This window comes from Nyctereutes procyonoides, unplaced genomic scaffold, assembly GCF_905146905.1.
Source record: "Nyctereutes procyonoides isolate TBG_1078 unplaced genomic scaffold, NYPRO_anot_genome, whole genome shotgun sequence".
NCBI classification, from domain to species: Eukaryota; Metazoa; Chordata; class Mammalia; order Carnivora; family Canidae; genus Nyctereutes; species Nyctereutes procyonoides.
In genome coordinates, this window is record NW_026575043.1 from 15,390,946 (window position 1) to 15,417,619 (window position 26,674).

Consider the following 26,674-nt stretch of genomic DNA (forward strand, 5'->3'; position numbering starts at 1 on the left):
AGAGTGGAGAAAGTCTGAAACAGACCTGTGCATCTTGGACAACAGCCAGCCGAGTCAAGCGTAAGCATCAACTTGTCATTACAGGAGAGGATCTATTATTAGAATAGAAAAGTGGAGAAATGGGAGGGTGAGCTTACCTGGGAAACAGAGATGGGCTGGCTGACATAACAAGAGCCCAGATGGCACTGGTCATCACGAGTGTAGAGTGGCACCATCTGCAGGGTGTGGGGTTTTTCCAGCAATGCTCAACAGCTGGGTGATTGATGTAGAGAAAGTAAACAGTTGAGTACATTCAGAGCTGGCCTTTGGCTGGGAGGATGCATTAAAAGGACAAAAGCATAAGGAGGTTGAGGATATAGGCAAGAGGAAAGTGCAGTGAGAACGCTCAGGGACCAAGTAGACGAAGAAGAAAGTGGGCTGTGAGGAGGCTAGGCTCATGGCTGCAGAAGAGACGCGTGCATGTCCCTTGCTTTCTGTTGACCTGAGCTCATGGCTATTGCCACCTCCTGGAGGAACAGATGCTGCCAGATGTGGTGTGCTAATGAGCTGCAAGCTGAAGGCCTTCCCCAGCTCATATTCCTCTTCTGGGGTGGCCCCAACAGGCCCCAGCTAGACAATTCCACAATTTGTGCCCAGCACTGCCACAGCAGTCAGAGCATGCTCTGGAGACACGCACACCTCTATGAAAGGAAAAGGTCAATACCAACTGCATGGCTAGTGGGGTGGTTTACTCCCCCTGCCCCCAGGTCACTCTGCTAATCAGCATTATTTTAAAATGCTGTGTGGGCCAACCCTGTTGGCTTGGATTTTCTTTCTTTCTTTCTTTCTTTCTTTCTTTCTTTCTTTCTTTCTTTCTTTCTTTCTTTTTTTTTTAATTTTTTATTTATTTTATGATAGTCACAGAGAGAGAGAGAGAGGCAGAGACATAGGCAGAGGGAGAAGCAGGCTCCATGCACCGGGAGCCCGATGTGGGATTCGATCCCGGGTCTCCAGGATCGCGCCCTGGGCCAAAGGCAGGCGCCAAACCGCTGCGCCACCCAGGGATCCCCTCTTTCTTTCTTATTTTCTTTCTTTCTTTCTTTCTTTCTTTCTTTCTTTCTTTCTTTCTTTCTTTCTTTCTTTCTTTCTCTTTCTTTTTTTTGGCTTGGATTTTCTTACTGTGAATCTTCCAAGGCTACAGATCTTCTCTTAGCTGCCATATTTCAAATGAAAACCATGGATATTACTATAAAGTAGTAGTGTCCTTATTATTATACACTTCCACTGATGTTAGCAGCAGTCAATTTGAAACTCTAAGTTCTTAGAATCACTTTAGTATCTTCTGACACAAATCAAGAGGAGAAAAAGAAAAAGAAAAAAAAAAAAAACCTCTTGAGGAGGACACTAAAATATTCCTAGCACAGAATGGGTAAAACTAAAAAGAAATTACAAACGTTGTCAGGAGCAGCAGGATGTCTCATACCCTGCTGGTGAGAATATAAATTAGTACAAACTCTTTGGAAAACAATTTGGCCTTTTCCAGTAAAGTTGAAGAAATGTGTATCTATCCAAATTCCATTCTTAGGTATATGGACAACAGAAATGGATAAAGGTCTCCCCAGCAGTTTCATTCATAATGGCCTCATGCTGGAGACAACTCACATGTCCCTCAACATTAAAATGGATAGATAACAACACAATGAAGTACTATATGGCAATAAAAAATTGCAAACTATAGGTGCCGACAATAACATGGATGAATTTCATGAACATAATGCTAAGTAGAAAAAGTTAATATATAAGAGTATATACTGTGGGATCTATTTATTCAGAGTTCAAAAACAGGGAAAAGTGACTGTAGGGTTTTGGAATGCGGACTCAAAGGGGTAAAGTATAAAGAAAGGCGAGGAGGGGATTACCAAAATAGGCAGGATCATGACCTTTAGGCAGGCTCACCCCTAACAATTGTGGGGCTTAAATGGAGAACTGTATATCATAGTCATAGGCTTAAATATTTTATTTTATTTAAGATTTTATTAATTTATTCATAAGAGATACAGAGAGAGTCAGAGACACAGGCAGAGACACAGGCATCTGGGGAGCCTGATGCGGGACTCCATCCCAGGACCCCCGGGACCATGCCCTGAGCCAAAGGCAGATGCTCAAACACTGAACAACCCAGGTGCCCTGGCCTAAATATTTTAAAATATTTTAAATATTTTAATATTTTAGTTTAGTAAACTAAACTAACACTAGATTGAATAAAAGCTATTTTATCCTCCTACCTCGACAAATGTATCTTCATGGCAACCTGGAAGACCAGGTTGGATCCTAGAATTCTTGGATTGCTTAGAGCTTCTCCCTGGAATGTGAGGCACAAGAAGAGGTGGCCCCCAGACTCCCGGGCCATCCACCTTTTCTTCCCACCCTCTGTTCCATCCCATACCTCAAGGGCCTTTGTGTCCATGCATGTTCATCCATAGCCTCCTACAAATATCTGCCCCTAGGCCACCCCTTGGACAGGTGGACCTGAGGAAGAGGCCAGGGAAGACCTGGAAGTGGACTCAGAATCATTTGGACAGGGAATCCAAATGTCCTGGTACTTGGTGCATGATCTAGAAAGGGAGACATGGGTTCTAGGTGGACATGACCTCTTGGCCTCAAAGAATCCTCTCCCCTTGGAAAGGGACATCAGTGGAGGAAATCTAGAAGCCCAAAACCACAAGGCCCAACATACAGCCCCCTGCAAGAGGCTCAAGGCAGTGCTGCCTTTGAAAAATTAGAAAGGAAGACAAACCATTAGAGATTCCTGACTCTGGGAAACAAACAGAGGCTTGCTGGGGGAGGTGGGGAAGGTGGGATAACTGGGTGACAGGCATTAAGGAGGGCATGTGATGTGATGAGCACTGGGTGTTATACTGTATGTTGGCAAATCGAATTTAAATTTAAATTAAATTATTTTTTTAAGATTTTATTTATTTATTCATGATAGTCACACAGAGAGAGACAGAGAGCCAGAGACACAGGCAGAGGGAGAAGCAGGCTCCATGCACCGGGAGCCCGACGTGGGATTCGATCCCGGGTCTCCAGGATCGCGCCCCGGGCCAAAGGCAGGCTCCAAACCACTGCGCCACCCAGGGATCCCAAATTTTTTTTTTTTTAAAGAAAGGGATTGTATTGGGAAGGGCATCTGGAAAACTTTGGGATCCTGACAGCATGCTGTGCTTTAACCTGGAAGGCAATTTATGACAATTTATTCAGCTCTACAGTTGTTTTTTTCTGTTACATTTCACAAAGAAGAATTAATGAAATCTATCTATCTATCTATCTTTCTATCTATCTATCATCTATCTATCTTTCTATCAAGCCTAGTACTGTTGTTTACGGGATCCTCACACTTTGGGCAGTTAAAATGCCTCAAGACACAAGCACCTCAGGGGGAAATGGATAGAATTCTGGAAACATAGTGACTCGCACTGCTGGTTTGCTCCCCCACCTGGCGCTCAGATCCTCGGGTGACCATGGATAGGTCAGGCCGAGCAAATGAGTCATGGGCCTGTGTCCCCTTGCCTAGCCACTGCAAGTGCCTCAGAGAAAAATTTACTTTGCCCCATCTTAACCAAGATCTTAAATACTGTGTTTATCAAACCAAAATTACAGGAAGCTATTCCCATCCTAGCAGAAGTGAAAGGAGACCAACTCCCAACTCCCCTCTGTTTGGAAAGTGGTTCTAAAAGACATCTCTTCCCCCTAAGGGCAGCTGGATAAATTCCTTACACAGTTTGCTGAGCTTCTACTGTGTGCCAGACACAATCCTGATTTTTCTGCTCCACGTTTTCAAATACCCATTTGGTTTTGACTTCTCATTCTTGATAGGAAAAACATTTTGCTTTTACAAAGATTCAGATTCTCAGTTCTCAAAGAGATTTCTGTGCAGCCCATGTGTTTTAAATATTAGGATTTTTCTAAGAATATATATTTCAACAATGGTCCATAAGGATACACACATACACATGCGTGCGCGCGCGCACACACACACACACACACACACCATCCCAAAACTGAACTTTATAGCTCTGAGATCATGAAAGGGAAGTGAAGAACTGGCCTGTACTAACTGACCAAAAGCCCAGTCCATTTTTTCCCCAAAAATAAAATTCCGGGCTTCATATTTAAGCTGTTTAAAAGCCACACTGCCAAAGCACCAGTTTTCCTCATTTTAGGGAAACAAGAAAAGCATATGGCTTCAGTGACCTTCTCAAGCTGTTGATGAGAGATAGTCAGGCACATTTGGTGGTTTCAAAATGATAAAAGCAACAACATAAAGGGGAATAATGAGGCAGAGGCACCTGGGTGGCTCAGGGGTTGAGCATCTTCCTTTGGCTCAGGGTGTGATCCTGGAGTCCTGGGATTGAGTCCTGCATTGGGCTCCCTGCAGGGAGCCTGCTTCTCTCTTTGCCTGAGTCTTTTCTCTCTCTGTGTGTCTCTCATGAATAAATAAATAAAATCTTTTTAAAAAGAGAAAGAAAGAAAGAAAGAAAGAAAGAAAGAAAGAAAGAAAGAAAGAAAGAAAGAAAGAAAGAAAGAAAAAGAAAGAGGCAGTGGGTGGAAGGGTGAAAAGACAAGTTAAATCAATGACAGTCAACGACAGAACTAAAATTATAGACAATAGACAATGAAGAAATGTTCCCTTGTACCATTCTGCCCCAATAAGAAACACCTGGCAAATATCTACCCACCTCTCAAGACTCCACCCAAAGTTTACCCTCTCCCTCTTCTAGTGCCCTCACCAGCTCCACCTCACCTCCTATCAGGGTACCTGTAACATCTTATGGAACTGCATTTTTTTGGTTTGTCTATTAGACTGTGGGATCATTGAGGACAGGGTCATATTTTATGAAGCTTTGCAATTCCAGCTAATGCGTGTGAAAGCACCATAAGTGCTTTCCTCGGTGGCATGATTGAACGAACAAATGAATGAATGATGGATTCCATTCATGGGACTATGGATCTGGCTTTTCCAACTGCTACGATGCAATCGTTAAGTGATAAAAAGTGTCTCTCAGCCTCTGCCAGAGTTTACCCACTTTCACATTTTAAACCTCTTTTCAGATTCAAGAAGCTGTGAATTTCGTACAGTCACCCACCGGCATGAGAAGATCGCGTGTTCTTTAAGCAGAGTTATGAAAAGAAAGAAGCTGGGCAGCAGACTAAAACGGGAATTGTCTTTTCCAAGATCCAGAGCTCCAACATTCCTTGGCGTAACAGAGAGAAGCACCTGGGAAAATGTGGGCAAGGGTGAGTAGTGATGGGAAAAACGTACATTTCATGCACTTCCTTTTTGTCCCAACTGCTTGAGACAACACTCCAAATGGCATTCCACCCTCACTCAGGATTGTAACTAATATTTGGAATTAAAGGGCTACTTTCAGGCCACCCGATTTTGCTCTGGCAGGTGAATCTTTTGAGCTGGGTACCCTGATGCCCACAGGAAATCCTCTTCCTTTCAATCTCAGGGAAGCAATCTTCTGGGATAAAAGGAGAATATTCCCCTTTGTATAACTAGTGCTTGAGCAAGCCTGGAAGTTATCCTCACTGACCTGTTCAGAAGCTGGTCATCTAGGTTAGCTTAGCTAGTTCTCTGGCTCCTGTCAGTATTAGATTGTTCCTTTTTCATTTAGCCATTCTGCAAGTCAGTTTGGCCTGAGGTGGAAATTTGGGTTAAAACGGTCCATTCACCTATCTTTTTAAAGGTTTTTTAGAGGTTTTATGGAAACTACGTCAAAGAAAGGATATGGAATGCATCGGTTAATTGCCTTTTAATGGGAGCAAGCAGGATGGCTTGGTGTGGTGGCATTGGGGGTCAGGCAGAGCTGAGGCTTCACAGTCCAGTAACTGTGAGCCAGTTACTCATCTCTTAATCTTTGTCTCTGAATTTATAAAATTTGAGCTAGGAAGATTGTCCTGAGGATGAAATGAGAAAATGCATATGAAGTAACTTGTGCTCAAAATTAGAAAGGTTAAGTGGTGCCTCGGTGGCACAGTCAGGGGAGCGTCCGACTCTTGGTTTCTGCTCAGGTCATGATCATGAAATCAAGCCCTGCAATGGGCTCAGCACTCAGCATGGAGTCTGTTTGAGATTCTCTTCTTCCTCTATCCCTCCCCACCATGCTCTTTCTCTCCCTTCCTATCTCTCAGTCTCTGTCTCTGTCTCTCTCGCTCCAATAAATAAGTCTTTTTTAAAATGAAGAAGAAGGGGGCAGCCAGGGTGGCTCAGTGGTTTAGCACCGCCTTCAGCCCAGGGTGTGATCCTGGAGACCCAGGATGGAGTCCCATGTCAGGGTCCCTGCATGGAGCCTGCTTCTCCCTCTGCCTATGTCTCTGCCGCTCTCTCTCTCTCTGTTCATGAATGAATAAATAAAATATTTAAAAATTAATTAATTAATTTAATGAAAAAAAGAAGAAAGGTCAGTTCTTTTACATGCTGAGATTGACAATCTGTTGTCTGTAACACACGGAGAACTAACCATCAGTACAAATAAGAAAGCAAGTAGGCAGTCATGTCAATCCAAAAAGGGCCCTATTTCATTTGCAGAAGAAAGGTTATAAGTAAGTAATGACCAATGTTTTTAAAAACATTTTGATGAGAAATAAAAGGATTTGCGTGGAAGTCTTTAAAAGCCAGATTGCCCCTATCACTGCAATGTTTTAAAATAATGACCTCTTAAAAGTCCCCATAGACAAAAATCCATCCCAGAACTGGACATTTCAGAAGCTTCAAACCAAACCAAATGACAGTATCCCCGCCCCCTTATCTGGGGTTTCACTATACACAGTCTCAGCTACCCATGGTCAACCACATTCTGGAAGCAGATGATCTTCCTCCTGAGTAGTATCAGAAGATCAATAGTCATCCAACACCATGTCACAACACCTGCATCTCACATGGGCATTTGATCATCTCACACCATCACAGGAAGGAGGGTGACACTATGATATTTTGAGAGTGAGGAGACCACATTCACATAACGTTTTTACAGTTTATTGTTATAATTGTTCTATTTGATTCCTGTTTTTGTTCATCTCTTGCTGTGTGTAATTAAGAGATTAAACTTTATCATTGGCATGTACGTATGGGGAAAAGCATAGTTGTAATATAAGGTGCAGTACTCCGCGTTTTCCACCATCCTCTGTGGATCTTGGAATGTATGTTTCATGGATAAGGGAGGATTACTGTACAAATTCAAATTGGAGCAAATTACATTTATTTGTGATTCAAGTCACTCGGCATGAATATTAATTTCTTAATGAAGACTGAAACAAAGTCTCTTTTCATTTTTTTAGACCTACCAAGTCAGTTTCACTAAGATGAGACCAAAAAAAAAAAAAGAAAAAGAAAAGAAAAGAAAAAAAAGAAGTTTGGCATTCTCAAATGCAAGCCAGTATTTCATTCCATTTGAGTTCCTGCAATGAACATTAGCCCTGTGGTATTTCAAATACATGTTGATTCTCAACTTTTGGTATTTTAGATCTGAAAACCAGACAACTCTATCACCTGAAATCTTTAAGTTGCTTTAGAATCATGTATGTTCAGAAAAAAAAATAGAATCATGTATGTTCAGAGTCCAGAAGTCCTTGAGGTCCTTACTTCCATCACTTCTGGTTGGGCTTTTCTTTTTTTTTTTTAATTTTATTTATTTATTTATTTATGATAGTCACAGAGAGAGAGAGAGAGAGAGAGAGAGAGAGGCAGAGACATAGGCAGAGGGAGAAGCAGGCTCCATGCACCGGGAGCCCGATATGGGATTCGATCCCGGGTCTCCAGGATCGCGCCCTGGGCCAAAGGCAGGCGCCAAACCGCTGCGCCACCCAGGGATCTCCCTTTTTTTTTCATTATTGAACTGTATGTCGATATTACACACACACGTACACACGTGTGTGTAACTTCATACCAGACTAAGTAGAATGGAAATATTTGGCAATTATTAGTATCACCTAACAGCAAAAAGGAGCATTGATTCCTTGTCATCAGTGGTTTCTGGGGATACAACCCTACTGCTCTTTGGGGGGCGGCATGCTGCTTCAAGATCCAGACCTGAAGCAATGTTGCCTGATTTGAATCCTACCCCTGCCACTAACAAGTAGTAGGACCTTGAACAAGTTATTTAACCTCTGTGTGCCTCAGTTTCTTCATCTATAAAATGGGAATGAAAATAGCGCCTCTTTGGAGAGGTCGTTGTGACAATTAAGTATGCAAATTGCCTTTGACTCTGTTTGGCACATTTTAAACCCTGGACAGAGGCTTCCAGTGAAACCTGGAGTCGTACAGCACAGAGGAAGTGAAGTCTACGTGGCTCAAAGGAATCACTAAAGGCAGAAGATGGGAGAAGTAGAGTGTAAGGAAAGGCCTAGGAAGAGATTGAGCCTTTAGGAATCTGGGTCAGCCTAGACTTGGCTGCTCTCCTGAGCCCCCTGTGCTGTGATTGTCTGGTTTGGGGAGATGCAATGAAGATACACCCTGAGGTCGCGGCCAGAAACATCCTTTCAGGAAACCTGTGCTAACCTTATAAATACTCTTAATAGTAAGCCCTTTACCAAAACACTCAGCAAGTGAAAGCAAGCCCTGAGCTAGCTAATGTGGAGGGAAGGTGGAGAGCCCATGCTCCCGAGGGTGGGGGGTGCAGGTGGCATCTGAGAGCTGCAGAGAGGCCAGGCAGCAGGTAGCCTTCCTTTGTGATTCTGTAGCAACCAGTGGCATGTTGGAGGCAGCTAGCTCCAGCTCCCCAGAGCTGACTGTGTGCGTCCTGCCCGGTGAATTCACATAGGTCACTTAACAGTGACCACAGAGTGGGTATTTACACCACAGAAATTGGCCAACTACAATTCAAGGTTGTTTCATTTTGTTTCACTGTCAGAGAGCCGGAAGGTAAACATTTCCCAGTGCAGCACTGGTGATGATAGAGGGGCTGGCTCAGAAAAACAAGAATGCTGGAAAAAAAAAAAAAAGATCTTAAACTGCAAAACTGTTTCTTTGGCATTCCTTACTCTTCTCCTTTATACAAAGGCAGGAAGCTGGCAGTTGGACATGGTCTGTTATGATTTACCTAAAGAAAAAAAAGTCCAGCTGGATATTGCTTCACAAATGGCCAAAACGTGTTGACTGACAGGACTTACAAATTTTGTCCTTTTTTTCCCATTAAATCCAAGTTCACCTCAGGTCCAAGTCATCATCAAACTGTGTATTTACACCTGCCATACGTTTATGAGGTCCTAAAAAGGGAGATGCAATAAAGAGGAGGAATTCACATATTGTTTTCTCAATATGACATATTTCAGGGAATATGAAAACTTTATGCACTGAGAATTATTACCTTTCTTCTTTACACTTAAAGGATAATTTAACTTGTTTAGATTTCCAGGTTGTTCCTTGAGAGTAAAGATGAAAGAATAGGGACTGAAAATGAAGAACACCTCTAAATCTGCCTTTGTTGGTCTGTGCAGGCGGCTGTGACAAGTACTGCAGGCTAATGGCTTAAGCAACAGAAATTTATGTTCTCACAATCCTGGAGGCTAGAAGGCCAAGATCAAGGTGTGTCAGCAGCTATGGTTTCTCCTGAGGTCTGCAGAAGGTTGCCTTCCTACTGTGTCCTCACATGGCCCTCCCTCTGAGTGTGTCTGTATCCTAATTTCTTCTTGTTATAGGGACACCAGTCATATTGGATTAGGGCCTGCCTACATGTCCTCATTATACCTTGAATGCTCTTTTAAAGGCCCTATATCCAAACCAACTCCTAAAAGACCAAATAGAGTCACATTCTCAGATTCTGTGGGCTAGGACTTGAAAGTATGAATTTGAAGAGGGACCCAATTAAGCCCATTACACTGCCCAACATACCATAATTTATCCACAAGGAAAATCAGATTTAACAACATCACAGGTCAAGTGCCCGGAGAAGCGGACTCTGGAGAGATGGAGGTTGGCATGCAGGGCATTATGGGAGGTGCTCTCGGGAATACCTGCAAGCAATGAAGGCAGCAGGATTAGGCAGGAGGGGAGCTGGACTATAGTACAGTCGTAGTTAAGGCCCAGGCTGGCCTTATGGCCTTCCGAGCATGGGAGAGTTGTCTGGAATGGAAGTAAGGGTGGTAGGCCTTTATACTACTGCCTGGGCCAATCACGGGATGTGGTGGGGCGGGAGTGGCTGGGTGTGTGACATGCATGAAGAAGCTCTCTTCAGCTCAGGACAATCTCAGGAGATTCAGTTGAGAGCCGTCGGTCACCTAAGCTTTGGGAGCTGACAGATGATTGATTGCTCAGTCTCAAGTGGGGTCTCTGGTCAGTGTACTAGGTGTTTAAAGTATAAGGCAGCAGAACTCCCCCCAAGTGGATGAAGATTTACCATCATCTCCTTAAGAAATTTCTCATAATATCTCTCAGTAGATTAAAAGGTGACCTATTATGAACCCTAAAACATTTGGCTCAATTCTGGGTGCATAGAAAATGTCCAGCAGAATGGTTTCGAAATGTGGCTTCATGGGAAAAGTATGCTGGTTGAAGCCAAAGAAATCTGGGTTCAACTCTCTGCCCCACTATTTACTGACATTTTTTACCCTCTCTGAAATTCCAATTTCTCTTCTGCAAAGAGGATAATTATGCCAACATTGTTAGACTGCTGGAAATTTTTAAATAATGTGTACTTAAGAGTGTCAGGCACAATGCTTGACACAGAGAAGGCATTCCAAAAAAGCATGAGTTTCCTTCCCTTTCTTTCAGCAAAAGTTAATTGGTGGTGACTAATTTCCAACCAGAAATAAAGGTTTGATCTCCTAACCTGAAGGAAAATGTTTCTCAAATTCCGGTGTTATCAGAAGCACCAGCAAAGATTGTCAAAACAGATTCCTGGACCCCATTCACAGTGAATCTAAATCAGGAGATCTAAGGTGAAGACCAGGGATACATAATTTTAGCAAGTCCCCTGTGGGTTTCTGATAGCCAGAGAATCTTGAGGTCCCCTGCGTGGGGCTGTGGGTGCTGTCTCAGTAGGAAGGGGAGTCCAGTGCTTAGATGCCTGGGGACATTTCCGCTCTCCCTCATTGTCATTAGTTCTGTAGATGTAGATATACACATCACATCACAAAGACGTCCCCCCTTGCATAAATACTGTGCATTCCAAAACTAAAACATGCATAAATTATGTCAGTTACAGAATCAAACCAATTCTCCTTTTCAAGATGTAGTTTTATTGAGGTATAAATCACTACTACAAGGCAATTTAGTGCAGATGGGAATTTTACTGGGGGATGCAGATCCCCTGAGCTTGTCTGGAAAAAGGGAAGCACATCCAGAAATGAAGTGTCCTGCAGGTGTAAGAGCTGCCGGGCCTGTAAAGAAGCACCGTCTGGACAGAGATTTAACTTTCTCATTTAAATCAAGTAAAACTGAGTTCCCCTGGATGGGATTGCTGAAGGCTTTCTGTGTCTGATTATGGATCACAAAGCCCAGCTGCGCTGCAGAAATTATACTGTCAAAAAGACACCTGACCAAGGTCCAGAAAGTAAACAGGAGCTGGAACACAGAAAGTGACCCCTGAGCAGAGACGGGCTTTCACATCCCTACCAGACTTCCCCTGATTTAACATGGGGCCATGTGGTTTCCCAGTGTCTTCTGTGGCTTTCTTTTCCCACAGAAAGAGGCCTCATTTATTCTAAAATATGAAGCTTTAGGGGTTTCTTGAAAATGGTACTTTCACTCAGTAAAAATAAGTCAAGATGAAAACACTATTGTGGGAATCTGTTTTGGAAAAGGATTAAGCTGAGAACATGAAAGAAACAGTTTATTTTCCCCCAAATGATCAGCAGCCACCTAGACCTGGTCACTTTCCCTATGATTAAAAAAAAAAAATTCTAGAAGCAGCACAATGAAAGTGTTATCACCGAGAAGTCCAAGGTGACTCTGTACTCACCGTCTCCGTACTAACACCACAAGTGCAGGAGTCGATGAGCTTCTTCTGTCCTTAGACCTACTCTGAGTTCTTATAGATGAAGGGGGTCTCTGTCCTCATTTCCCCTCACCTTGCCTTTATTCTCTTTTAAAAAATATTCCTCCAGGTTTGACCAGGGCCCTGTAATACACACCAAGTCATTGTTATACCAAAGGAACCGTGCATCCCCTAACCTTTAAGTATTACCCAGAGCCCCTTGCTCTTTTCTCTGGCTCACTTACAGAAGCATCTTTGCGTACAACATCGAATTAAACAGTAGCATCTAGTGCTTCTTTCTTTGTTCAAAACTCTTTCAGCCTCAGCCTTGTACGCTGCCCTTCCTCAGATACACAGATTTTTGGGGCTAGAAGAACACATTAGCCAGGGGAGCATCGCAGTGAACCATGGTAATGAGTAAGCCCTATAATCTTGGTATTGTAGCACAATACAGGTGCGTTGTCACTCCCAAGACCGTCATTGGATCTCTGGGGCAGCTGTCCTCAGGCATGTGGGCTTCTTCCATCATGTGACCCCACCACCATCTCAGGGTCCTTCACTTCCGGCAGTGTAGAGAAAAAGAGAGAAGGTCTGGGACATCTTAGCAAGCAAGCCAGGAAAGTGGAGAATTGGTCAAGCCGCATTTCACCAACCCAAAGAAAGCTGATAAATGTTGACAAGTACAAAGATGCTAATAGTGTTTGTTTCTGAGAGTCCTTAGATGTCTCTTGCTTTCAATCCCTTCAAGTGTTTCTTAGTTGAAGCAATTGAGACCCAAAGAACACATTACACAGAGCTAATCAGTGACAGCTCAGTTTAGTGCTGGCCAAAAGGCCTCTTGCTCTCCTAGTAATTCCAATTAATATATAAAAAGGCTCATAAGAGCTCAAGATACAGTTGAAGCATTGTTTCTAGAACTTTCTATCCAGAGTGAGAAGGACTATGAACACCCTGCTCCAAAACCCACAATTCTGGTGCAGTCCTTTCAGTCTGAGAGCTGGACAGATGACTGTTTCAAAGAGCAAGTGCCAGTAGCAAACCCTAATTACGGGAAATGCTTCTTGGCTCCTAAGGATATAAAATTACTTTGTGGAAAGTCAAGAAAAATAGAAATAGAATACCCTGTAATGTTCATTCAGAGGCCAAAAGTCACCTATTAAGACTTGCATATTGTGCTTGATTCTGTCAAAATAGCTTACAGGGTGGAGACAGTTCATATGGAGAGAAATTCTGGATGGTGTCAGCCTGGTTTGCAATCATCACATTGGCTCATGGAATACACATCTTGAAAGATTGTCCTCCTCACAGCTGAGTTCAAATGTGAGAAGAAACAGAGATTTCCAGAAAATACCTAATAAAGGATAAGGAAATGGATGCAGGCAAGGATAGTCTCCTTGACACATTGAGAACACTAGTGGAAAAAACGCCTATGTGGGAATCTGGATGAACCTTTGCCACACCTCTGACCATCTAGATCAATGTCTATTCAACACACCCCTGTCCCACCAGCCTGCTCTCTCTCAAGTAAATAAATAAATATTTAATAATAATAATAATAATAAATTTATAGAGTGAGTGCCATATTATATTACTTCATTCAACCAAAACATAATCACATTTCCTAGATTTAGAGATCAGGTTTTAAAAATAGTCCAGAAGATAATTAGGTATGCCTTTATTTTTCAATCTTTCCACCTCATTCTCAGTCTTTCATGCCCAGTGCGACCCCTTTGAAAAAAAATTTCCATCCTGGTGAGTTGGGGCAACATTGTGCCCAAGTTAACGGTCATAGTGAAGACCTGAGACAAATGGATTTGTTAAATTGCATGCTAGTTTCTGGCAAAACTTGGACTCAAATCAATGGTCAGCATAGTGAGCAAGAGAGATGGAGGCAAAAAAAAAACTTGGAAATAAGGCTGTTCTCAGAGTTAAACAGTAAAATGCATACAAAAATGCACACATGGGATGCCTGGGTGGCTCAGTGTTTGAGCGTTTGCCTTTGGCCCAGGGCATGATCCTGGAGTCCCAGGATCGAGTCCCACATCAGACTCTCTGCATGAAGCCTGCTTCTCTCTCTGCCTACATCTCTGCCTCTCTCTCTCTCTGTGTCTCTCATGAATAAATAAATAAAATATAAAAAAAAGGACACAAACTACTAAAACAGAATGTATATAATTAGCCAGTTATGGAAGGAAGCCAAGAAACCATCCATCTATATATAAAATAAAAGTGTGTGAAAGCATCTCAAACTTCAGCCCCACTGATCTGGGGCTACAGTAAAGAGGAGGAGGTACATGTGATTATAAGTGAGAAAGCAAAAAACTAAATGGCTGCATTTTGCCTGTTTGGACGAAGGCTATGTGAATGAAGGAGTTGGTTGGCAAAAAAAGGCAGTAAAAAGAACCAGAGGGTCATAGAAGCCCTCTGGATGGCATGGTCCATCAACATGGAAGCATCTAAAGAAGACACGATCTTGGCACTGGCACTGTTGGCCAGAGCATTACGGTTTCCTTGATGAGACAATCTCTACTATGAACAACAATGCCTCAAGCCATTGGCAGTAACATTCTAAGATCAATTAAGAGCCTTTTTTCTGATTTCTGTGGACATCAAGCAACCCTGAGATCATCTGGCTCCTCATGACGGAGCTGCCTCAATGCTTTCCGGTCTATTTGCCAGTTATATTTACTATTTTAGATTACTATAATTGTACCTGATACTGTGAGTTGGTTCTAAGTTAAGCACGCCAACAAAATCGCTTTTAGGAACTTGACAGGCCTTAGAGCATGATCTCTTCTTCAGGGTAAGCCCTGTTTATGGAGTGCACCTGGGCACGCAGTCCTGTTACCTAGCAACAGCTCAGCCTGCATTCTGCTCTTCCTGAACTGTAGCTGAACCAGCCCCGTGCAATTTTGACTTGACCATATATAAAGTCAAGATCAGGATGTTCTAATAATATTACAGCCTTTGGTGATCTGACAAAACAATTGCCATACGGTAAGCCAGAAACAGCCTGCAGAATAAAGGGATCGAAAGAACCTAAACTGTTTTAACAGGCCGCGTGTTGATTTTCAATTGTATCTGGGACCCCGCCACAGACAGCTTCATCAAAGATAACCAAGTAGTTGACAGAGTAATGTTTTCCAGGTTTTTTCACACCTTATCCAATTGCAGTAATTGTTAGGTGATAAAGACAGTGACAGCTCATTACAAAATTCAGCTTCTAGAAGCTGAAAGGTTAGGTGGCACCTCTCACCTGCTGGGTGATAGGTTAGCCTCCTACCCCTGTCCCTTCTCTACTACCCCCGCCCCCAATTCTGTCTGGAATCTGGTGCACTCAAGGCATTAGATTTCACACAGAGCCTTTTGAAGTGAAAATAAAGCCAGAAGGCTCTACCACAGAACCTCAGGAATAGGTAAAACTGTACAGAGAAGGCAGGGAGGAAGGGAAGAAAGAATATGGTCTCAAAACTCGAGAGCATTATGCCCAGTCTCTACAAGTTTTTGGATCAGTGTGTGTGCGTGTAGGTGTCTGTCTGTCTCCCTGGGTACCTAGGGAAGGGTTTGTATACTCTTGTGCCCTCACACCAGCTTGTCACACACGTATAATCCTACGTCCACAGACGTTAACTACTTGGGGCTTTTTTTTAGCAACTTTATTGAGACATAATTGGCATACAATAAACCACACATATTCAAAGTGTGAGTTCTGATAATGTGGACATACATAAACACCTGTAAAACCATCACCACGATCAAGGTAACAAACATATCCATGATTCCCAAAACTTTTCTCGTGCTCCTTCATAATCCCTCCTTCCGTCCTTTCCAACTCCCATCCCATCCCCAGGAAACCATCAGTCTGCTTTCTACCATTATACATTAGCTTTCAATTCCTAGAAACTAAAAAAATGAAACAGACACTATGCACCTTTTCTTTTCGGGCTTCATCCATGTTGTGGTGTGAATCAAGAGTTCATTCCTTTCCACTGTTGCTGAGTGGTGTTCCTTGTATGACTGGACCACAGTGTGTTTATCCATTCACTTGTTGATAGTTACTGGGGTTCTTCCCAGTTTGGAGCAATCAGAAATAAAGTGCAATGATCATTTGGACAAAAGTTTTTGTTTGGACATGTGCTTTCTTTTCTTTTGGGTAAATGCCTAGGATGGATGAGTACATCAGATGGTAGATGTATGCCTCACTTTCTAAGAAACTACGAACTGTTTTCCAAGGTGGTTGTACCATTTTATGTGTCCATCAGTAGTACGTGAGCATTCCAGTTCCTCCACTTCCCTGCCAGCACTAGGTTTGGTTGGATTTGTCTATTAATTTTAGCCATCCAAACAGGCACACAGTGATATTTTCCCATGCTTTATTGAGCATCTTTTCATGTGCATATTCAACATCTGTTAAGTCTTCTTTAATAAAAGGACTATTTATTTTTTGTCCATTCTTTTATTGGGTTGTTTTCTCATTATTTGTGTTGAGAGTTTCTTATCTATTCTGGATACAATTACTTTGTCAGATGTATGTACTGTGAATGTTTTCTTCCAATCTCTGGCTTGTCTTTTCATTCTGACAACATGATTTTTGGAAGAGTAGACATTTCTAACTTTAGTGAAGTCGTATTTATTAATTTTTTTATAGATCAAGCTTTTCAGTGTGATAGCTAAAAAATCTTTGCCTAATCCAAGGTCACAAACATTTTCTCCTATATTTTCTTCTAAAAGTTTTAGTTTTAGGTTTTACATTTACCTCTGACCCATTTTGAGTTAGTATTTATATGATGGAAGGTGTTAGATTGAAGTTCATTATTTCATATATGGATATCCAGTTGCACCAATGCCATTTGTTGGAAGTAACATGTTTTCCCACTAAATATTCTTCGCACCTTTGTAAAAAAATCAGTTGTCCGACATCATTTTTGTTCCCTTGATCTGTCTGTCCTTAAGACAATACCACACTGTCTTGATTCATGTAGCTTTCTGGTAAGTCTTGAAGTCGAGTCTTGAAATTTTAGTCTTCTTTTATAAGAGTTTTTTCTTTCTTTAATTTTGTTTTGTTTTTCCTTTGCTATTCTAGGCCCTTTGTGTTTCCATATGAAGTTTAGAATCAATTTGCCAATTTCTACAAAAAAGCTTACTGAAATATTGATCAGGATAGTGCTGAATCTATAAATCAATCTGAGGAGAACTGACATCTTACCAATATTGAGTGTTCTGATCTATGAAAATATTCTCTCTCCTCACTTATTTAGATCTTCTTTAATTTCACTCCACAATGTTTTGTAGTTTTCAGTGCATAGAGAACTATAAACATTTCTCAGCCACAAATCATCAAGGAGGATGACCAAAGCCTTCAAGACTAACAACCTAAAGGCACCAGAGGCCTAAGTTCCCGTATTGTTTGGCAATACAGTTCAAGGAATATAAAGAAGGGGGAGTAGTACCTATTTCCTAGAATTTCAAGCATTAATTGAGAGAGCACAGTATGCAGTTTAATATAGCACAGGCTACAGTTCACACTGCCTGGGTTCAAATCCCAGCTTCACCACTTACAGCTGAGCAATCTTAGGGAATTTACAATCCCTCTAGAATTCAGCTTTTTGATCAGCAAATGTAGAAAGTACTACTGCCTTCTTCATAAAGGTCTTCATAAGAATCAAATGAGCTTGTTAAACACTTAGAAATATTCTTATCATGTGATAAGCAACAAATGAATGTTAGCAATGAGTACTGGTTTTATCATTAATAGCACTAACACAGCATCTGCAACTGATAAAGGGTATATTTAAGTAACAGCTTATATAACAAATGAGGCTACTTGGTTTAACACCTTCACATATGCATCTCATCTGATTTGACTATCACAGGCTGACCTGAATTTGCTGGAAGGTTTGTTCTTAAAGATCTGCCCCTGATATTGAACCCAACTCCCCATTCTACCCTTTGGATGTCATATTTGAGAGTATGTATCAGACACACCCATGCAGGATCTCAAGATGATAAGCAAATTTCCCACAACTAGCTTTACTATTGGCTTTTTAAATTTCTCTTCTACCCATTTTGAGATCTAAAAGTCTGGAAGAGGTTATATGAATCACTATCTCTTATCACTCCCAAAATCCTTAGAAAGCTCACCCTCTCATAAAGATGCATCTACTCAACCTCCGGCTCTTGCTGTAGGGCAAAGATGTGTCCAGGTTGCATATAGACTGTTTTTATGGTGTGATATGATTTCCAAACCCAGGAAGGCCCTGTGCACCTTTCATCACCTCCCAACACTACCTTCCACCCTTGGACACATACACACACACACACAATCTTCCTTCAAGCTTGCTGACACAAGTTGCCTAATTAGAGACCCATTTCTTCACTTGATAACTTTGTTCCCTACAAAGCTGGAAATTAGTTTTGAAGAAAAAATAATCATGGTCTTATTCATGTATGTAGGTGACAATATGAAGTAATAGAAAGAGCCCTGGACCAGAAGACTCAAAGTTTGTGTTCTAATCCTAGCGGCCTTTCTTCCTCCTCTGTAACCTAAGATTCTACTTCAGCTCCCTGCTATATTGTAAGGGGATGGTGGCATTTGAACCATTCATTCACCCAGCAAATCTTGCCACAGCCAGGTGTTGTTTTTAGCACAGAAGACAAAGCAGTGAGCAAAACAAAATCCCTGCTCCCATAGAGTTCATATGCAAGTCAGAGAGACAGATAATAAGCAGTAAACACGTATGTAATCGATCGTCAAGGAGTGGTGAATTGAAAGAATCAAAATACAGCAGAGTAAAGAGACAAGAATGAAAAGCAATGCTAGTTTAAGTAGCGGTAAAGGAAGTTCTTTCCGAGGCAATGGACAGTTCAGTAGAAGCCTAAAGAAAGTGAGTGATGTGACATGATGCTAACTGGCAGCAGAACATTCCAGAATGGGGAGTGGTAAGTGTGAAGGTCATTTTCCTTGGCACAGTTGAGGAAAATAAAGAAGCCCATATGGTAGCGGTAAAGAGTTAGCTGGAAAGCAGTCTAGGAGCCAAAACATATGGGACATCGGAGGCCAGCATAATGACTTTGGAGTGTGTGTGTTCTAAGTGACATGGGAAACCACTGCGGGGTTTTGAGTAGGGGATTCACAAGGTCTCACTTATTTTAGAACGCTCACTTAGGCTGATGTGCTCAGGACAGACTGTTGAATGGCCAGAGGGGAAGCAGGAATAGCCAAAAAGAGTTGCTGCTCCCCTAAGGAGAGAGATATTCATGGCTGAGACTAAAGTGGGTGAGGTGAAAGATGTAAGAAACAAATGTTTGGAACATAATATTAAACAGTTAGATACAGGGTAAGAGTTTCATGCCACAGAATAAAAAAAAGAGTAAAGGCTAACTCCAATATTTTGGCCTGTACAAGAAGAGGATGCCATTACCTGAGATACAGAAGCCTGGAGAAGATGGTTTCGAGGGGGGGGAACCCAACAGCTTGTTTTGGATATGTTAAGGTGCGGTTGTCCATTAGCTGTGCCAGTGAGAGGTGGAGTAAGCAGTTGTGTACACAGGGCTGGACAGTCAGGGCTAAAGAAAACATATTTGGAGTCATGAGTGTCCGCATGGTAATGGAATTTATGGCACCAGGTAAGGTCACCTGGGTGGTGACTCTTGCTAGAAAAGAGAAGAATTGCAACAAGAAAAGGAGGATCCAAACAGAAGATTCCAATTTATTAGTGAATTAAATGAGATGAGCACCTAGAACAGTGTGTTGGGGTCCTTTCAGCTGCAGGCCAAGTACCAGAAACCTCAAGTAAAATTAACTTGAACAATAAGAACATTTATTGTGTAACATAATTCTGGAAGAAGAGTAGTTTTGAATTTGGTTAGTTCATTGGCTGAAAGATGTCATCAAGGACCTAGACTCCTTCATCTTTGGACTCTGCTATTCTCATAGCAACAAGATAGCTGCTGCAGCTCCGGATGTCACACCCTCTCACAGTGTCCAGAGGTGGGATAAAGGGAACAACATTTATCATCTCTTTTTAAGAAGAAACTTTACCAGTAGCCTATGTGCAGAATTCCTTTTTCAACTAAACCAGAATGGGCCACATACCCATGCCTAAACTAATCTTAGCAGGGAGGTATGCACCTGTGCCTGCCATAGCATCACAGAATTTTGCAAGGGGCGGGGGGAAGAAACCTTGAAAGAGCATGTATTCTCAATATCAAATCCTCATGACTTTGTGCATTAGAGAAGGTTCCAGTGAGAAATACAGGACCTATTCGAACTGTTCCAATTTAATAGGAACCCAGAGGATTTGACGCCAGCACCAGCTATGAGTGAGGGCAGAACATGGCAAAACCACTGGGTAGAAAGCAGTCCAGGCTGGTGTGAAAGAGGCCTCCCTCACCACACCCGACAGGAGCTGAGATCTTTCAGCCAGCCAGCCCACGGTGACTTTGCGGGATGAGGGATGCTAGCCAACAGATGCTCTGACCTCCCTCCTTTCTCCCTCCAACTAGAAAATAGAGATGAGACTCAGGCAGAAAGCAGAAAAGAGTGGAGAAGGGTCTGGAAGAACAAATAGAAGCTATCTTAACTGCCCCATGGGGAAGCTCAGCTACTCCGAGGCCACTCATTTCATCTTGGGACCACTGACTTCTGGAAAGAACTCAGTCAACCCAGGGGAGATCTATACAGAACAGACCTAATTCCTCATTCTCATGACAACAGCTCACACACCTCACAACCAGGTATTAGGGCAAAAGTCCTTAAGATGAGTTCAGTCCTTGACCCCAGTGTCCACTGGAAATGGAGGGTTAGTGTCTCCATGTATCTTTTCCTCAGCACAGTGGTTCTCAACCAGGGGGAGTTTTGCCCATCGGGAGACATCGGCGATGTCTGGAGATATGTCTCATTATCACAACTTCGGGCAGGAGGTGCTCCTGGCATCCAGTGGGTGGAGGCAGGGATGCTACTGAACATCCCACAGGGCACAGGACAGCACCCACCACAAAGAATGGTGTGGCTCCACATGTTAGTAATGCCACAGATGGGAAACTCAGCAAGTGCAAGACCCTCCTCAGAAGCCACGGCCCAAAGTTCCCCCAAGTACCTTGGGTTGAAATCTCTGGCTTCAGGGTGAGCTAATCAAAAACAGCACCAGGGCTCTTTGAGGGCAGGGAGGGAAGGAGTTAGTGGGAGCAGAGTTGCAGGGGGGAGGTGGGTGGAGAGAAGAGAGGCTCTGTGCTCGCAGGGGAACGGCTCTTGTTGATCTCCCCTCAGTCTAATGGCTAATGTGGGGGGGGGGGCAGAGTGCCCTCGAGCCACGGTGGACTCACGCCAGCTGCAGGGCTGCGTGCGAGCCATATCACACCCCAACACCCGCTCTTCTCAGGCAAGCATGTAAACAAGAGGGCCAGCCACAAGAACATAAGAAAGAAATAAAAGTTGTTTGGTCTGCCGTCAGGAACAGATTGTTGGAATATTCTAACCCCAGTCCAAAAGGAACAACCAACAATAACAATTAGGAGACCACGTCCGACGTTTAAATAGACGAAGCCTGCATTTTCCTTGTGCCAGGACCATTTCCAAGGGCACCAGCCTCTGGCCCCGCCCTGTGCTCTTACCATGGGCCCATGAGCCCTCCTCTCTGTGCAAACACCCACCATAGGACCGAAACATGTACAAATGTCAACTGTAACCACGAATCTGGAGCAGGTGAACTTGGCCTTCTGCTGAAGATCAGCAGGTAGGAGTAGTTTGATAGACATCTGCTCTCATACCTCCGTTCGTCATTCACTTGCCTTTTATAGATGAATTGAAAATATTGTATTTTAAGTGAGTCTTCCAGATAACTGAAGTTACCCTATATAAGAATAGCCCAACTGATGAAATATTCGGGGGCAAAAAAGCTTTCTAAACGGTATGCACTTTCTTTGCTTCAATAAACAAAGTATACTGACACTAATTCTACCTATTAAAGTGACTCAGGACAATTGCTATAATGTAATAAGAAGAAAATAAGATGTCCTCAGACCTTGGGTCACTTTGTGCGGGCATTAAATGAACCCAGATCATGCTCTTTTTCCCTTGGGTTCTCATGCAAACTCCCTTGGCTTCTCTTTATCCTCCCTTTGTGTGGCTGTCAGCTGTTACTCTTTAGTATAGCACCAGGCCTGTTCACCCATAATCTTTGCCTTCTAGCAACTGCTGGTGAGTGCTAACACAGTGTCCTCAATTTTTTTGTAGCATACTGAAACCTCCTTTTAACCTCCTGGTTAAAAAATTATCTATGTCTAGGTGTCATCTCCAAAGTTGTGATTTCATTAGTTAGTCTGGGGTCTGGCATGGGCACAGGGATAGTTTAAAACTCTCCCAGGCGAGTCTGTTGTGCAACCAAAGCTGAGAACCCCTGGAATAGGAATATCCTTTCCTATTAGAATTAGGCATAAAATATGAGTTATGACCTGAGAGATTTCCCTATGAATAAGCTTTAGTATATGAACCTTTCAGGCATGTAATTTGGGGCTCTTCGGGTCTCATGTTCTCATTCTTAGCTGTGCTCCAATGAAGTGATTTAAGGAGGGAGAATGGCAGGATGTATCGGTGGTTAGTACCCAGCATCTAGCACTCAACTGCAAAGGATCACACCTTGACTCTGCCATTTACTGTGTGACCTTGGGCAAGTGGCTTAATCTTTCTGTGACTTGACTTGATCAATAAAGTGTTGGAAGGATTAAATGGGTTAGTGCACAAAGAGGACAGAGACTAGTGCCTGGCATTAGAGCCTGACACAACCCCAGAGACTGGCAATGGTAGGAAGCTATCACGAGCCCAGGCTGGAAGAGGCAGGGGAAGTAACAGGTAGTGTTACCAGAATCTGGTGAAAGCCAGGGCTGTGGTAGAGACACAGAGCCAAAGATGAACCAAAGAAGCAGGGAGGGAACAGGGAAGAAATACCCTGACCTCTCTCTACTTCCAACCTCTGATCTCCTGTTGCTGCTTTCCATTGGCTGAGCTCCCAGGAGAAGCAGGAGAGCAACCCTCTGGGGCAGGGTCAACACCCCAGGACACAGAGCTAAGTAGAAAAGGAAGGACAATGGATTGGAGTAGGCAGGGAAGTAAATAGAGAATAATCAGCCCAGTTAGCTGTTACTAACTATTGTATGTGGGGCACCTGGGGGGCTCGGGTGGTTAGGAATGTGCCTTCCACTCAGATCATGATTTTAGGATCCTGGATCGAGCCCGCTGCAGGCTCCCTGCTTAGTGGGGAGTCTGCTTCTCCTTCTCCCTCAGTCCCTTCCCCAGCTTTCTCTCTCTCCCTCAAATAAATCAATAAATAAAATCTTTTTTTAAAAAAAGCTAAGTATTGTATGAGTTGGGAAATCAGCAGAGAGAGTCCTTGTTGTCTAGAGCATCAGCTATAGAATCTGGAGAATTGCCCCTTATGCCTCACTTATCCTGAAAAAAAAAAGGTACTCTCATCACAGGCACCCCAAACCAGGGGTGGTTCAACGTGACTCTGGGCAAAAATCCAATTAGAACAAATGTCCTGAGCTCATTGGGGATTTCAGGGCTTGGAGAGCCCCTCATCCTACAGACCGGCCAGCACTCCCCTCTGAACCTTTACCTCACTTGCTCTCCTCAGCTTCCTTCCCACCCCAGCCTGAGTGTATCAGACACAGCTCCGAGTTCACTTCCTCTGCTCACTGAAACACATTCCTGAGCCTGATTTGCAGCTGGCTTTGGAATTTCTCCCTCCACCCCTTCCCTGCCCCCAAACACCTCCTCTTTCCTCTCACTCATGAATGTTGACCTTTTGTCCATAAAGACTTCAGTCTTTTAACCTCCCACTACCTCCTCAAGTGGCCACTCTCGGCTGTGTTTGCATTTGCCCTACAAAACTGTCCTTGGAGTCTCACTACCTGTCAAGTGCTGAGTGATGTAAGTGGAAGCAGAAGCCCCTATCTTCCAGCAATTTCCATTCTAAGTGTAAGGGGTAAGAGGCACTGCTCCAGGTGACCCGTGGCTTTCCCTGCAGATATCTATACCGTGTGACAGTTTCCTCTCTGTGTTTTGTCATGGCACCATATTGCAAATGAAAATGATGAACTTGGGGCGCCTGGGTGGCTCAGTTGGTTAAGAGTCTGCCTTGAGCTCAGGTCATGATCCCAGGGGCGTGGCATGGAGCCCTGCTTCAGGCACCCTGCTCAGCGGGGAGTCTGTTTCTCCCTCTCCCTCTGCCTGCTGTTCCCCCTGCATTTGCTCTCTCTCTTTCTCTGTGTCAAATAAATAAATAAAATATTTAAAAAATGATTAACTTTTATATCCATGCCCGGATGCCTTGGCAACTTTTTCATACTGTACTGATACACTGGGAGCCCTGCTGTGACCTTATCTTCATTCACATCAAGATTTTTCCAGATCCTATGACTAGATGTTCTTTTGCCAGAGCTAATTGAACTATTCATCCTTATTACTCCATCACATGCACTCCAAATTCCTTTGGATTCATGCTTTCCATCACATACACGTTGTATGCTATCATAACAGCGATCCTCCTTCACAAGCCTGGCAGATGTTACTATAGGACTCTCGTGAGGAAAAAGAGAAGAGACCCTTCCTGCATCCCTCTCAGGACTCAGGAGCCCTTAAGCAAAAGCATCATAATGAGATGCCAGTACCCCCAGAAAGAGCTTGAAGAGATTGAAGTTAAGAAGCGATACCTGCTCGGGTCTGAGTTGACAAGATTTGAACCACTGACTTGGGTTCAGAGCAGGCAAAAGAAGCCACAGAAATACTAGCACTCTCTGAACACATAGGTCTTAGGGATTTAATACATCCCTGCCCTCAAGGAGCTTAAATTTTATTTTTTAAAATTTATTTTTGTTAAGGTCTGTACTTTCTTTTTTCTTTTATTTTTTTGATATAATGGACACACAATGGTATGTTAGTTTCAGGTATACAACTTAGTGATTTGATAAGTTTAGACCTGCTGCTGTGTTCACCACAAGTGTAGCTACTAACTGTCCCATTACATCACTGAGGGGCGCTGGGGGACTCAGTCAGTTGAAGGTCTGCCTTCAGCTTGGGTCAAGATCCCAGGGTCCTGGGATGCAGTCCTGTGTTGAGCCAAGCAGGGAAGCTGACTTTCTCTCTCCCTTTTCTCCTCCCTGCTGCTCATGCTCTTTCTCTCTGTCAGATAAAATCTAAAATCTAAAAAAACAAAAACAAAAACAAGTGAAATCAATAAAGTCTTTAAAACAAAAAACAATATCATTGACTGTATTCCTTACCAAGAAGCTTGCATTTTAGATAAGGAGGGAGGATGTAGTTTGTGCATGCATGTGCAAATGCACACTCCTATCCCTAATGATGCAGGCTAACAGAGGATGAATGTCAATTAAGTAGTACATAAATAATAATAATTGAGATGCATTTTAAAAATCTGTAATGCAGGCATTTCCCTTAATCAAGATTCATTATCTACCCAGGTAATTTCCATTTCAATTGGTATTGGTAGGATTTTTACTATATTTCTTAATCTGCCTCTATTTCCATATGCATAAATTTGGCGGCTGAAAAATTTCTCCCACTTCCACATCCAATGTACTGTCTGACATTTTGAATTCATGACACATCCACAAATTCACTAATGATTTATCCATCCATATCTAAAGACATGTCTTGAGATGATGTTTTCAGATTTAAATACTTCTAAAGTAGAAATCTAAAAATAACACCTTCCTTGAGTAGGTTGAAGTGTATGCTTTACATCTTCAGTTCTCACTTTCTTCAGGATGGGCACTATACCAAAGCCAATGCCTCCAAGAACACCCCCTACCCTCCCGCCCCAACCTGAAACATACATTTGTCCACGTGTGTCACTAACAAAGCAAAGGCAAAGTCCAAGACTGAGTAATGAGTGATTTTGAAGAACGTCTCAGCTTTTGGCTCACAGTGGTAGACGTTATTACAAATAAATCATTAGTCTGTCATACTGACACTTGCTCTGTTTGCTTTGATGCTCTATCCATATCTCTATCATAGCACTTCTCAAAGAGGCTGTGCTTGCTTGCTGCCTCCACACACGGAGGCCTCATCTCACTAGACTGTGCACTCCTGGAAAACAGACAGTGGGTCTTATTTAGCTTGGCATTTCCAACACAAAGCATAGTGATTTGTGGGCAGCAAGCCAAGGGAAATGGGGATGGATGACTTGATTAAATAACTGATTAACAGAAAGTGAGAAATCATAGGCATTAATACTCCTGGAGAGCAGGAATGGGCCAACGAGTCATAGGAAGCATTGTCTATGGGGTGAATCACCTTCTCTGGCAAAAATCACACCCCAAAGTGTAGCCCCATTTGCATCGAAGGTCAATGACTGAGCTGGTGATTGGGGTGTCCTTTCATGGTCTGGGGAAGGATTTTAGGGGCAAGGCCTTCATCACCATTTGGAACAACAAGGCACAGACTCTCCCAGATGATAGGGCAGCCTAGACTAGGGCCAGCTTGCTTAGCCCCTATATCAGTTCCCTTCTTAGTAAAATCCTTTATCACTACTCCCATAAAACTGGAAGACCAGGTTATGTGCAAACGAGGGTACATTTAAACATTTCCTAACTAATAGTTACTCTAATCCTAATCTACGTCTCAGGTTTGAAGTAGGAAGACATGAAGAATTTAGTCTCAAAAGGACATTTGGATTTTGCTTGGAACCCATTTTAAG

General features: G+C 42.9%; 1 protein-coding gene across 1 annotated transcript in view; it reads left to right on the forward strand.

Annotated features, from left to right (window-relative positions):
- The window catches only part of NEDD9 (neural precursor cell expressed, developmentally down-regulated 9), a 182,650-nt gene that overhangs the window by 62,905 nt on the left and 93,071 nt on the right, over positions 1-26,674 (forward strand). Inside the window, exon 2 of the mRNA XM_055322268.1 lies at positions 5,092-5,277. Coding sequence (XP_055178243.1) covers positions 5,266-5,277 — 12 coding nt within the window. The 5' untranslated portion in view covers positions 5,092-5,265. The remainder of the gene's footprint in view (positions 1-5,091; positions 5,278-26,674) is intronic.